The following is a 14,463-nucleotide window of genomic DNA, read 5'->3' as shown; positions in this document are numbered from 1 at the left end:
TTATTAGAGAATACTATGAAAACCTGTATGCTAACAAACTGGAAAACCTAGAAGAAATGGACAACTTCCTAGGAAAATACAACCTTCCAAGACTGACCAAGGAAGAAACGGAAAATCTAAACAGACCAATTACCATCAACGAAATTGAAATGGTAATCAGAAAACATCCCAAGAGCAAAACCCCCGGGCCAGATGGATTTACTTCAGAATTTTATCAGATGTACAGAGAAGACATAATACCCGTTCTCCTTAAAGTTTTCCAAAAAGTAGAAGAGGAGGGAATGCTTCCAGAAAGAGAAATTGGGAATACAATTCCATTCATAATTGCATCAAAAAGAATAAAATACCTAGGAATAAACCTAACCAAGGAAGTCAAAGACCTATACACTGAAATCTACAAAACACTCTTAAGAGAAATTAAAGAGGACACTAACAAATGGAAATTCATCCCATGCTCTTGGGTAGGAAGAACTAATATTGTCAAGATGGCCATCCTGGCTAAAGCAATCTACAGATTCAATGCAGTTCCTATCAAAATACCAACAGCATTCTTCAATGAACTAGAGCATATCATTTTAAAATTCCTGTGGAACCACAAAAGACCCCGAATAGCCAAGCAATCCTGAGAAAAAAGAATAAAGCTGGGTAGATTACGCTCCCTAACTTCAAGCTCTACTACAAAGCCAAAGTAATGAAGACAATTTGGTATTGGCACAAGAACAGAACAATAGACCAGTGGAACAGACTAGAGAGCCCAGATATAAAGCCAACCATATATGGTCAATTAATATATGGTAAAGGAGCTACGGATGTACAGTGGGGAAATGACAGCCTCTTCAACAACTGGTGTTGGCCAAACTGGACAGCTACATACAAGAGAATGAAAGTGGATTATTGTTTAACCCCATACACAAAAGTAAACTCGAAATGGATCAAAGACCTGAATGTAAGTCATGAAAGCATAAAAATCTCAGAAGACAACATAGGCAAAAATCTCCTGAATAGAAACATGAGCAACTTCCTCCTGAACACATCTCCTCGAGCAAGGGAAACAAAGGAAAAATGAACCCAGTGGTCTCCATCAAATTAAAAAGCTTCTGTACGGCAAAGGACACCATCAACCGAACAAAAAGGCCACCTACAGTTTGGGAAAATATATTTGTAAACGTCACACCCAACAAGTGGTTAACATCCAAAATATATAAAGAACTTACATACCTCAACACAGAAAAAGCAAATAACCCAATTAAAAAATGGTCGGAGGATATGAAGAGACAGTTCTCCAAAGAAGAATTTCAGATGGCCAACAGACACATGAAAAGATGCTCCACACCACTAATCATCAGGGAAATGCAAATTAAAACCATGAGATATCACCTCACAGCAGTAAGGATGGCCAGCATCGAAAAGACTAAGAAGAATAAATGCTGGCAAGGTTGTGGAGAAAGGGGAACCCTCCTACACTGCTGGTGTGAATGTAAGCTAGTTCAACCATTGTGGAAAGCAATATTGAGGTTCCTCAAAACACTAAAAATAGAAATACTATTTGATCTGGGAATCTTACTCCTAGTAATTTACCCAAGGAATAGAACTTCTCAGACTCAAAAAGACATATGCACCCCTATGTTTATCGAAGCACTACTTACAATAGCCAAGATATGGAAGCAGCCTAAGTGTCCATCAGTAGATGAATGAATAAAGAAGAGATGGTGCATATACACAATGGAATACTATTCAGCCATAGGAAAGAAACGAATCCTACCATTTGCAGCAACATGGATGAAGCTACAGGGTATTATGCTTAGTGAAATAAGCCAGGCAGAGAAAGACAAGTGCCAAATGATTTTCCTCATTTGTGGAGTATAACAACGAAGGAAAATTGAAGGAACAAAACAGCAGCAGACTCACAGACTCCAAGAAGAGAGTAGCAGTTATCAAAGGGGCGGGGTGTGGGAGGTCGGGTGGGGAGGGTGGGAGAAGGGGATTCAGGGATATTTTATTTAGTGCACATGGTGTGGGGTCACAGGAAGATAGTGTAGCACAGAGAAGGCACATAGTGAATCTGTGGCATCTTACTACGCTTTTGGACAGTCAGTGCAATGTAGTATGGGTGGGTAAATGTAGTAACCATGTTGTTTTTTCGTGGTAAGCCTTCATAAGAATGTATATCAATAATACCTTAATTTTTAAAAAGTCTCCCTTAAGGAGGTGATGATTTCTTTTCAAAGAATGAAGGTAGTTCCAGGAGGGACGGCTCACATATTAGTTACATAGTAATGATAATAGGCATGTACCACGTAAATCCGCTGTCCTTTTCCATCCCTGCTCACCTGGATCCTCCAGGGTATACCACTTTATGGGACAGGTTGAGCAGAGCGTGGGATTTGGCTGAATATGGGTGGGCCCTGGAGTGAGAAGCCTGGTTGGGGGTACGGAAAGCTCTTGCTGCGTCTGCTGCAGGTTAGCTCAGTGAAGATGTCTCAGTCAGGGTGGAGCACTAGGAGTATGAAGCCACTACCACCTGCTGTGGGAAGAGAGAACAGCAGGAAACTCTTGAATAAGTAATTAGTGGGAGGATAAATTGGTAGATGCCTGGCTAATGGGTATATATATATTCAAGTAACATGGGTTTGATGATGAGATGGAGATGTCTTCTGAGTAGCGTTAGGGTACTGACAGTTTCAACTGCCCTCCATGTGACAGAACTCAGAGAAAGGGAGATGGGGTGTGGGGCAGTCACTCTGACCTCCTTAACAGTGGAGTGGAGTGTGGGTTTTCCCTAGTATGCTATTGAAGCGTGCTTTATTTTGTCTTCCTTCAACCCTCCATATACTCCACCATCCATTGTAGCTGCTAGATGCTCTCAGGTAGTTGTACCATGATTTGAAACTGTAGCTGCATCGTGTTTCTCTTTAATCAGCTTGGATTAAAGGACATTGCAGAAATCTTGTGAGGAGGTATAATAAAAATAATAAAAAATTAGATCCTATTTAATTTTTCTGATGGCAAATAATGAAGTAAGTTGAAGACTGAGGACGTTGGTACATAGGAGAAGGCCCCAGAAGAGAATGAGTCAGGAGCTGTTCATTGGACTCTTCTGAATTTGTCTGGCTGTTGCCTTGTGTTGATTCACAAACGGAGCCTGGGCATTTGGCCCTAGGCTGTTGATGGTCCTGGATAAAGAGGGATAGAGCTTTCTTCCCTTCTGCAGTCACTCTTTGCGTTTTCTGTGTGGCAGCATGGACAAGATGTTCTTGCTCAGATTGCTTGGTTTGCGTCCCTTTTGGTTCTGAACTACAGTGCTGCAAGTCCTAATGGAGTCCTTTTTTGGTAAATAACAGCTTTATTGAGATACAAATCACATACCATACAATTTGACTGTTTTAAAGTATATAATTCAGTGTATTTTAATATATCCACAGAGTTGTGCAATTATCACCACAGTCAATTTTAGAACATTTTATCACCCAAAAAAGAAATACCATATGTTTGGCAGTCACTCTTCATTCCCCTCCAGCCCATCCCAGTTCACCTACTTGCTGTCTACTTTCTGTCTCTATAGATTTGTCTATTTTGGACATTTCATATAAATGCAGTCATATGGCCTTTTGTGTCTGGCTTCTTTCACTTAGGATGTTTAGAAGGATCATCCATGGTGTAACATGTATCAGTATTCCACTACTTTTAGTTGCTAAATGATATTCCATTGTATGGATATACCACATTTTGTTTATCCATCCATCTCCTGAATACCATTTTAGTTCCCATTTTGGGGCTATTATGAATAATGCTGCTATCAATATTTGTATATAAGTTTTTCTGTGGATATATGTTTTCATTTCCCTCAGTAGTGATGTTGCTAGGTCTTGTAATTCTGTGTTCAGCCTTCTTTGGAACTGCCAACCTATTTTCCAGACTGACTGCACCATCTTACATTATTATTAAGTGCAGGAGGATTCCAGTTTTTCTACATCTTTGCCAGTATTATTATCTTTTACCTATAGCCACCTTAGTGAGTGTGAAGTGGTATCTCATTGTGGTTTTGATTTGCATTCCCCTGAAGGCTAATGATATTAAGCATCTTTTCATGTGCTTATTGGCCATTTATATATTTTCTTTGGAGAAATGGCTATTTTGATCCTCTGATCCTTTGCGTTTAAAATTGGATTGTCCTTTTACTATTGAGTTGTGAGAGTACTTTATCTATTCTGGATACAAATCTCTTATCAAGTTTCTGTGGGTTGTTTTTCACTTTCTTGATGGTGTCCTTTGAAGCACAAGTTTTCAATTCTTATATAGTTCAAGTTACCTGTTTTTTTCTTTTTTTGCTTGTGCTTTTGGTGTCATCCAAAAAGGCTCTGCCTAACCCAAGGTCACAAAGATTTAATCCTACATTTTCTTCTAAGTTTTATCATTTTAGCCCTTACATTAGGTCTGTAATCCATTTTGAGTTGGTTTTTGTGTATGGTCAAGTAGTCAGCTTCATTTTATTTTTTTCTATATGTGGATATCCAGTTGTCCCAGCAACATTTGTAGAAGTGAGGTTTTGAATTGACCCTTTCGCTCCTCATTTTCTGCCTGACAAGAGGTGAATATCCACACCTTGGGTTTGTTTACCTAGTACATCATTTTCCCACCCAAGTGGTGTATTCCATGAAGCTGCAGTCATATTTCCTCTTTCTCATTAGACGGATTACATCAATGCCAGTTTCATGGACGGCTACAAGCAGAAGAACGCTTACATTGGTACACAAGGTGAGTGAGTCCGCCCCTCACAGGTTGGTTCCATGTCATCTGCCTGTGATTCCTTGCACCACATGATAGCATGGTTTTAAAAAGAAATGGTGACTTGAGGTGATGTTGTGGCCACTAGATCGTGGCCTGTCATAAAGACCAGAGGTTATTGAAGAAGGCAGGTGATAGGTAGAGTTTTTATAACAAATGTGCCTGGAAACTCACTGCATAGAGATAAACTGGAGATTTGAACACACAGCAGTGGTAAAAGTTTTTAGAGTGTCTTAATATTGCCAACTCAAGGGACGCACTGGCAGATTCTGAAATCACCAGAACTCTCTGGCCAGTGAGATGCTCTTGTATCTGGTACAAAGCCAAGAAGAGCAGTGGGACTTCCCAGGGAATGAGCCGCATATGTTAACGGCGTTGCCACCCTAAGAGGCGTGTGCTGGTCCCTGTACCGTCACAGAGGAGCCCAGCAGTCTTCTGACATGGATAGTCTGTGCTAGATCTGACAGCGAAGTGCTGGGCTCTAGGGGGATATCAGACGGAGTTTTTATAAATGCTTCCGTGGGCGCCGGCACTCCTGACATGGCCTGTGCCATCTTAAGGAGAATACCGGTTGCCTTCGAAGAAGGTGGGAAGAAATCACAACATAGGAGGACATAACAGGCCACTCTGTGGACCAAAGGCCCTTTGACTGTTGCAGAGCATGGCCTGCAAAAGGTCTGGCAGACACCTCCTTCACCAAGTGATCAGACTTAGTGTCCTGAGTAATGGACTGATATTGCATGCCTCCTGTTGTGATCGAGTGAGAACTGTACAACATGACCTATGTTGTATGCTGCCAGTTTCTGAATGTAGTCATGAGAAATAAACCAGACAAATCCAGATTGTGGGACATACTATAAGAAAACTAGCATAGACTCTTCTAAGTTAATGCCATGAAGAACCATTGTGGAGTAAAAAGACATGATCACTAAAGGCAATGTGTGACCCCTGGTTAGAACCTCAGTTTGGGCAAAAAAAAAACTGTTAGGGACAAACTTGTTTGGGCAATTGTAGACTGTGTATTAGGTGATATTATTGTATCAGTGTTTAATTGTTTAAGTGTGATAGTGGTATTTTTTTCTGTATGATAATGTCCTTGTTCTACTAAATAAATATTTAAGAGTAAAATGTTATAATGTCTAAAACTTACTTTTAAATAGTTCAGTAAAAAATAAAATATGTGTATGTATAAAGAGAAGCAAACATTGCAAAATGATAGCTTTTGACCTAAGAATGTATGAGTACATATTACTATTCTTTCAACTTTTTGTAGGTTTCAAAATTTTTCATAGTAAGTTAAGGGAGGAAGAAAAGGAAAAGGGTCTTTGGATTTTTGGTACATTGTTAATTGGTACAATGGTCACAGGTTTATTTTTTCCCCCAGGAGAGACCCCCTCCCTCCAAAATTAGTCCTTTCAAGACCCTAAGAAGAAATAAGAGGACAATCAAGAAAGATATTTGGCAGATACAGGATATGATATGATGTACCTAAGAGTAGGGGCTTTGCTGAGGATGATGACCTAGACATGGCTGGAGTCACGCAGGTTAAGGATTGGCTCTAGAGGGCCTCAGAATGCTCCTTTCTCCAAGCTACAAAGCAAGGTCACTGCTTAGAGCTGCTAATTATCTAGGAATTGGATCCTCTGGCTGGTTATGAAGGCCCTCTCCAGGAGAAGAAACTCCTCCAGGAATATGAAAAAGAAAGGGTTTCTTGAGTCAAGCACTGATCATCTTTAAAAGGCATCAGCACTTTGTCAGGACTAGAAGACGATGGGGTCCTGTGATGCTGAGAAGCTGGTTTCATTTGCTTGGCTAACCTTGGCTGTATTCAGTATTCTGATTCTTACTCATAACATTTCTACTAATAATATCTCATCTATTGAGAGTATCTGTTATGTATCAGATACACAATCCATCTAATTATTATAGAGACCCTGCAAGAAAGGTTTATTAATCCATGAACAAACTAAAGCCCAAAGAGCCTAGGTGACCTTGGATCACATAGGTAGTAAGTGGCAGGGCCAGGATTTGAATGTAAATATATGTCTGTTGGGTTCAAAAGTCCTTGCAAGCCGAGTCAGTGGATTGTTTCACCTATGTCAGCACAAACCACTGACTTTTTCTTTCTTTTTATTAAAAAATTAAAGTATCATTGATATACAATCTTGTGATGGTTTCACATACACAACACAGTGGTTTCTCAGCATTCACCCATGTTATCAAATCCTTACCCCCTCTCTTGTGGTCGCTGTCCGTCAGCGTTGTAAGATGCTGTAGTCATTAATTGTCTTCTTGGTGCTGTACTGCCTTCCCCATGACCTGCTTATGTTGTAATTGTGAATTATAGTGCCCCTTAATCCCCTCCTCCCTCCCTCTTCACTCCCTTCCCCCTCGCCCTTGGTAACCACTAGTTCCTTCTCAGTGTCTGTGTGTCTGCTGCTTTCTTGTTCCTTCAGTTTTGCATTGTTTTTATACTCCACAAATGAGTGAAATCATTTGGTATCTGTCTTTCTTTGCCTGACTTATTTCACTGAGCATAAATACCCTCCAGCTCCATCCATCTTTTTGCAAATGGCAGGATTTCTTTTCTTTTTATGAATGAATAATATTCCATTGTGTATATGTACCACATCGTCTTTATCCATTCATCTATTGATGGATACTTAGGTTGCTTCCATATCCTGGCTATTGTAAATAGTGCAGTGATAAACATAGGGGTACATATATCTTTTCGAATCAGGGATCGTTTTCTTTGCATAAATTTCTAGGAGTGGAATTCCTGGGTCAAATGGTATTTCTATTTTTAGTTTTTTGAGGAGCCTCCATATTGCTTTACACAATGGTTGAACCAATTTACATTCCCACCAATGGTGTAGGAGGGGATTTTATTTCTTTAGAAAACTCTACTGTCTAATATGGGAAGTAATCTCTTCTAAATCTCTCTCTTTGAGGAAGTTATGATCCTTCTCTGCCTAGCCTTAGTCTGAGTGGTATCTGGGTTATCAGGTGCTGTGATTGGCAACACCAATATTGTCAATGGTTGTATATGGGAAACAAGGAAAAGAGAGCTGCTGTGGTGCAGGGTAGTGAGATGTGAACAAGGCTGGGCATAGAGATAGGGAAAGGGTGTTTTTATTATTTTCTTGATGTGTGTACTATAGTAATGCATGTGTATTGTAGAAAATATAGAAAATGAAGACGATAATCACTCAAAACCCTGACACCCAGAGATAATTTAATGTTAATAGTTTGTAGTGTCTCCTTTTATACCTTTTCCTATGCATACAAATAGTTACAGACATATAAAATACCCAACAAAATGGGCAGTTTTTATACGTGATCTCTTTTCATTTGCTAGTATCTTGTGAATACCTTTCTATAGCAGAAAAACAGATATTACATCGCCACCTTTGTGGATTGCTTAAATTGAGGGGATGCCATCTGCCCATGATTTAACTAATTATTTCTTGTTAGACATTTAGCTTGTTTCCAAGACCTCACATGCTTTTTGGCAGTGTCTATTCTGCGAACTGGAAATTCTAGTATCATAAAATGTTGGTGCTTGCTGACTTCAAGGCTTAGCAAAAGTGTCAGTGAAACCAGCAGACTTCCAGGACAGAATTAACCCTTGGTAGTGCCCTCATTGCCTGAAAGCAGGGGAGGAAACAGACTGGGAACGGTGGAGGAGTTATCCTGAGTTGTTACTCCCTTGATTGAAAGGGTACTTGTTAGTACACAAGTATCTCAGAGTTTCTTTTGAGTGTGTAGATTCTGACTCTAAAAGGAGAACTTGATGACATGGCCCTTGTCCTCAGCACCATGTCTACAGAGACAGGATTAATTCTCACAAAGTAAAATGATGTAAGACCATATACATTAGATGGTTAGGCTGTTTTGATCTAGCTGTGCCATCAAGAGCTGTCTATATTGTGATGAAGCTGTTTTTTTTAGAGAGGTTAATCTGGCAGGGTTATGCACAATAGACTGGATGAAAGAGCCCTATTCAGAAAAGCAAGCCAAGATGGTATTACAGTAACTCAGTCAAAAGATGATATGGTCCTTGTGGCAGTGAAATTAGGCAGGTAAATGAATATGGAGGCGAAAGGATAAAAACCAAAAACATTTCAAAACCAAAAAATCTCTAGCACTTAGTGACTGCTTCTGGGAGATGAGGAAAATGGACGAGTCAGAACTGACTCCAACTTTTTAAGACTGAGTGCTTTAAGAATATCAGTACTGTTAACAGTGTTGGGAAAGTGGAGAGATAAAGGTCATTTTGAAGGAGCAGCTGGAATTTCAAACATGTTGGGTCTGAGGAGATGGTGGATCATGGAAGGGGAGTGGGTGGGTAGGCAGCGGGTGATCATAAGACTTAGGCGAGAGGAAAACAGCTAGAGAGACATGTACACATTGGCACTGTCCATGTCGAGGTGATAACTGAAGCCTTGATGATGGGGCTTCGAGGGTTGTCACAGTGCTTGTAAAACTGTAACCTACCTACACCTTCACCTGGGGATCTTACTGAAATGTGGATTGTGCATTTCCAACACTCTCCCATACGCTGGTGCTGGGCCAAGAGCACTGTGAACATCAGGGATGTAGTGAGACAAGCAGGGAACCGTCATCTGTGCTTCGGAGTTAGTTGGGAGGAAAACGGAAGAGCCTAATAAAGAAAGAAGTGATTCCCAGTGTCCTGTTATTTGTGTTCTCCTTTCATTCCAGGCCCTTTAGAGAATACCTATGGTGATTTCTGGCTCATGGTTTGGGAGCAGAAAGTCTTGGTGATTGTCATGACCACCCGGTGAGTTCATCCGTTTTCTTCCCACTTCCCTCTTCCCCCCACCATGTCCCCAAGTATGGGTAATTCAAGATAGGAGTTTAGCTCCTAGAAACAATGAGGATTAGGAAAGCCACAGCAGAGAGTTTGAGATGTCTTAGCTGACCCAGAATTCATTCAGCCAGAGTATGGTGGAGATTGATAGATCTAACTTGTCGAGCTTTGATCCATGGCCCTTGGGACCCTGTACCAGTTACAGCCTATTCTGAGGTCCTGGTCTTATCCACTAAAGGAAGTATTGGAAAATATTGGGCAATTCACTTTTAAACCGGTCCCTGCTTCCAAAGGGCAGCGTCTTCCTGACTTCTGAATTACCAGTTCCCTCTGCTTTCCCTTTTCCCTGCTACTTTTAATCATTTTCTTGCTTGTTCGTACTTCAACTGATAGAACTAAAAAAAGAGAGGTGACATTTAATAGGTCAGGCAGGAAGCTCTTGATGAATCTTTTTTGAAATTTTGAAATAAATTAATGAAAATGTTTGTTCAGTTCCCTTCCTCCTGGCACTGTCACACCCACCTTTGATTTGGAGAGGTGGTAGTGGAAGAAGTCCCACCTCGGAGTACTTTGGAATCACTGACTCTTTGAAAGTTAGGGAGGTGGCCATTAAGCCTTTATACAAACCTCCTGCTGGCATTTGAGGAACTGTGACTTTCCCACTCCTTTATCAGCCAAGGGACCTTATTTTGGGGAAGAGAATGAACTGTCGTCAAGTGTTGGGACAGAGGTTTCAATCTGGCCCAGTACATTTTCTCTACTATCTGTCTTTGTTCACCCAGTAATTAATCCAGGTGTGTGAGGAGTACCAAGAGGTATCAGGAAAGGGGCTAAATGATGTAGCAGGTACTTGATAAAAGTCAGCTAAATGAGTATGAGTTATATCTGTTTAGAATAAAGTTTTTTTTTCTTTTCTGCCAAACAGCAAGGGTGTAAGTTAGATAGAAGCAGTACAAGAGATGATTCTACTGCCTAGCAGTGCATGTAGCAGGTCATGGGGAGAGCAGGTTATTATTGTTCAGAGGAAGGATGAGAAGCTTACCCTGCTCTGTGTGTCTTCAGCTTTGAGGAGGGCGGCAGAAGAAAGTGTGGCCAATACTGGCCTTTGGAAAAAGACTCTCGGATCCGATTTGGCTTCCTCACAGTGACCAATCTAGGCGTGGAGAACATGAACCATTATAAGAAAACAACGCTAGAAATTCACAACACAGAGGTAAATCCAGGTTTCTGTTTTCTCACTTACTACAGTTGGGGGAGAACTTTTACAATAAAAATCTCTAAAGGGCATAGGTAGGATTTCAGGGAATTTATAATGTATTTTTCTGGGAACGGGATCATGATATTCAGCTCAGAGCCAGTATAGCTGTATTGTCTCAACACAAGAAATCTAAATCCTACAATGTGGAAATTTTGCCTGCTCCAGATATTCAGTCATTTTTGGGGGTTTGTAGAGAAGTGATGATGGAAAAGGTTGAGGGTGGTAGGCAGGAACCTTGGAGATGGGGACCCCAGGGGTTGAGAATCTGGAAAAGCTGAAGGTAGTCAGGGGCAAGCAGAAATGACCTCATTAACTTTTCTTCTTTTTTCATTCAAGGAGCGGCAGAAACGCCAGGTGACCCACTTTCAGTTCCTGAGCTGGCCAGATTACGGTGTCCCTTCCTCAGCAGCTGCCCTCATTGACTTCTTGAGAGTGGTCAGGAACCAGCAGAGGCTGGCCGTCAGCATGGGAGCACGCTCCAGAGGGCAGTGCCCTGAGCCACCCATTGTGGTCCACTGCAGTGCAGGCATTGGCAGGACAGGTAATGCACCCGGTGGAGCTCTCAGAGCATCCAGGGGCAGTAAGGGTGGGGGAGAATAACAAAGCTCTTAGTTGCCAGTTTGAGAGAATTTGATCCATTGGTGGTAAATTGCCATGAAAAATTCCTCTTTAATGTCATATCCCTAGTGCTAGGTTTGCTGGCCAGAATATACACTTCCCAAGCCAGGCTCTCTAGGGGTTGATGCTTAGCCTATCATATGATTATCTTCTGACCCCATCACCGTCACTTGGGTGTCCCAGAGAGCTCAGCTAGGCTGTACTTCCTTCCCGTCCGCCTCCCTGGGGAGACGCCCACCCTGTGCTGTGTTCTTCATTTTGGAGCCGGTTAGCAGCTTTTCCCTCAAGGGGATGTGCACTGCAGGGGCTGCTGGCCTTTCTCGTATAGAGTTCCCTTTGGGAGAAGGGAAGAATAGGTTTGTCTTTGGAAATAGGGCCCAGGTGTGGGAATGCTGTGGTTCCGACTGGGATTGAAGCAGGTAGTTCCTTTTTGTCACCTTCTTGCCTACTTTTCCTATTACCCCCACATATGTCCTGAAAGACAAGAAGCCTTCACATTTCTCTGGTCTCCAGCACTGCCTGTGACCTCCTCCTCGAGTCCTTTCAGGCCTAGCCAGCTGGCCTCCTGCCATGAGGCACCTTGCCTTTGAATTCATCATCCAGTCTTGCCCGGGTTAATTGGCAGAGGGAGGGAAATGGGAGAGGCAGACCAGGTGTGACTTCTTCCCTTCCTTCCCTCAGGCACCTTCTGCTCACTGGACATCTGCCTGGCTCAGCTGGAGGAGCTTGGCACCCTTAATGTGTTCCAGACGGTGTCCCGCATGAGGACCCAGAGGGCCTTCAGCATCCAGACCCCAGAGCAGTACTATTTTTGCTACAAGGCAATCCTGGAGTTTGCAGAGAGAGAAGGCATGGTGCCCTCCAGCCACAACCTCCTGGCCGTGGATAGTCAGTAACTGTCCCACAAGCCTCCTGCCTGCTGGCCAGCCTTCCTTAAACCACCCTGGACACGACTGAGCCTATAGGCTGCGATCAGTTCCACAGAAGCCTTGGACCAGCCTCTTGTCTTTCCCAGTGCATGCATACAAGGCGGCCTTTCCCGTTGGCCAGGTAGATGTGGTAAAGTCGCCACTAGAAAGGGCCAGCAGCAATGTGTTCTTAGTTCCTAGCACCTGCTATCGAACTGTGCCTTATTAAAACCAAATTGTGGCTATCAGTTTTTGCCAGGGGCCCTGAGGTAAGTGGGGAAGGAAACTTCCTCCCGCTTTCCCAGTACCATTCTCCTTGTTGAGGTCTCTTTCCCATTCTATCCTTTTGCTAGGATTTGATGGGCAGATTTGGTGAGCATCTACCTTCCTTCACGATGAGCGTGACCAAGTTACATATTCTGGAGAACGTCCCAAGTGCCAAGCACGGTATACCTAGGGCGTGTATTCCAGTCTTCTGTCATTCTGTGTGTGTGTGTGTGTGTGTGCACATGTGCGTGTATGTGCACTTACGTGTATGGGTCTATATGTACGTGTGTATATAATACATATTGTATGTGGTAATATGTTCATATTCTATAAATACATATACACAGAGATACTCCTTTGTAAAATTTCCTGGGGCTCCATGTTACAGTGCTTCTTGGACCCTGCTGTTTATCCTGGGCTAGCTGGGGTTGGGGACCACGTCTCCTGGCGTCAGACCACAGAGTGGGAGAAGAGGACACACGTAATCCACTCTTCTATGCTCCTGCCACAGGCCCTCATCCTTACATAATGACTTATCTCTCTCTAGGATGCTGCCTGTTAGAACCAAGAATACTGGTTTGTGGTGACATTGGTTTAATTCAGCATGGATTACCCTTATCTAACGATATTTCTGTTTACTTGCCAATTTTGGGGATAGACCTCCACTGTGATTCCAGACACTTTCTTTCCTCTCTCTACTTTTTGGAGATTGGGGTCTGGTAGTAGAAATAAGCTGGCTGAGCAGCCAGTGCCAAAAACATTGGTACAAAGTCTTATAAGGAAAGAGAGGGAGCCCAGGTATAAGAGAGGGGAAACTGCTATAAGAATCCCTCCCTGGGAGAATGAGCTGGGGCTTTTTTCTTCTGCTAGAAAGTTCCTTTCCTTATACAGCTTGGCCCTGTCCATTCAGATGCCCATCTCTTCCAGCCTACTAGACTGCCAGACCTTCGGGCTCAAGCTGGGTGGGTTCTGGGTCAGTAAAAAGTTGAACACTTGGCTGAGTGAGGCAGCCCCCTACAATCACTGTTCGCACCCTTTTACCCAACTTGTCTGCTCTCTGCTCCTGGCCTACCCAACGTGATGTGCTAGGGATGGAATTAAGAGTCCCAGCATTTCACATTCCCAAGAAAACCACAGGAACCCATAGACCTTCCCCCATTGCAGATGAGGTTGGCAGCTGATCAGACCTCAATAATTTTATACTGTAATAAGCTCTTTGAATGTATATATTCTTATTTTTACAATCTTTTCATTTTGTATTTAACATCAATGGACTGAGTCAGATTCAGAAAATAACTGTAAATGTTCATATTCAATATCTTATAGCGGTACAGTTTTGTATTTACATCTAAATATACCGACATGATCAAACCCTTTTAGCTTCATCAATTTAGTAGCAGTATGGGGCTGGGAAGGTGAAGAGGGGGTGTCCAAGAGCTGGTCTGGGAGGGGTGGGGAGGCAAGGAGGGACCCAAGGCCTCAGTATCTGAGACTTCAGTTCTGAGAGCCACCCACCTAGTCCATAAGTCATGGCCCTAATGCTGGGCAAGTAAAGGAAACCCCAGCACCAGTTGAGTGCTTGAGGGTGCTAGCTATGCTTGATGCTTTTTCCCTCACTACCTCATTCAAACCTCACAACAATCCAGTGAGATCATTATTCTCCCTCCCTTCTATTTCTGTATAGATGAGGAAGGTAAGGTCCAGAGGGTTACAGCGATTTGCTCTAGAACTGGAGCTCAAGGTGGTCTGCTTGCAAAGCCTTTGGCCCCTATACTGCATTGCTGCCTCTCAGAGAT

At 42.6% G+C, this 14,463-nt stretch overlaps 1 protein-coding gene across 2 annotated transcripts in view; it reads left to right on the top strand.

Annotated features, from left to right (window-relative positions):
* PTPN9 (protein tyrosine phosphatase non-receptor type 9) overlaps positions 1–14,038 on the top strand; it is a 91,014-nt gene extending 76,976 nt beyond the window's left edge. For both annotated transcript variants that reach the window (XM_036907636.2, XM_057488990.1), the window contains 5 exons: positions 4,689–4,755; positions 9,508–9,586; positions 10,679–10,829; positions 11,211–11,415; positions 12,174–14,038. In XM_036907636.2, the coding sequence (XP_036763531.1) occupies positions 4,689–4,755; positions 9,508–9,586; positions 10,679–10,829; positions 11,211–11,415; positions 12,174–12,388 (717 nt within the window). In that variant the 3' untranslated portion in view covers positions 12,389–14,038. The remainder of the gene's footprint in view (positions 1–4,688; positions 4,756–9,507; positions 9,587–10,678; positions 10,830–11,210; positions 11,416–12,173) is intronic.
* Positions 14,039–14,463: the final 425 nt, after the last annotated feature.

The sequence above is a fragment of the Manis pentadactyla genome, chromosome 11 (genome assembly GCF_030020395.1).
Source record: "Manis pentadactyla isolate mManPen7 chromosome 11, mManPen7.hap1, whole genome shotgun sequence".
In the NCBI taxonomy this organism is placed as follows: domain Eukaryota; kingdom Metazoa; phylum Chordata; class Mammalia; order Pholidota; family Manidae; genus Manis; species Manis pentadactyla.
This window is presented reverse-complemented; position numbering and strand designations above follow the sequence as displayed.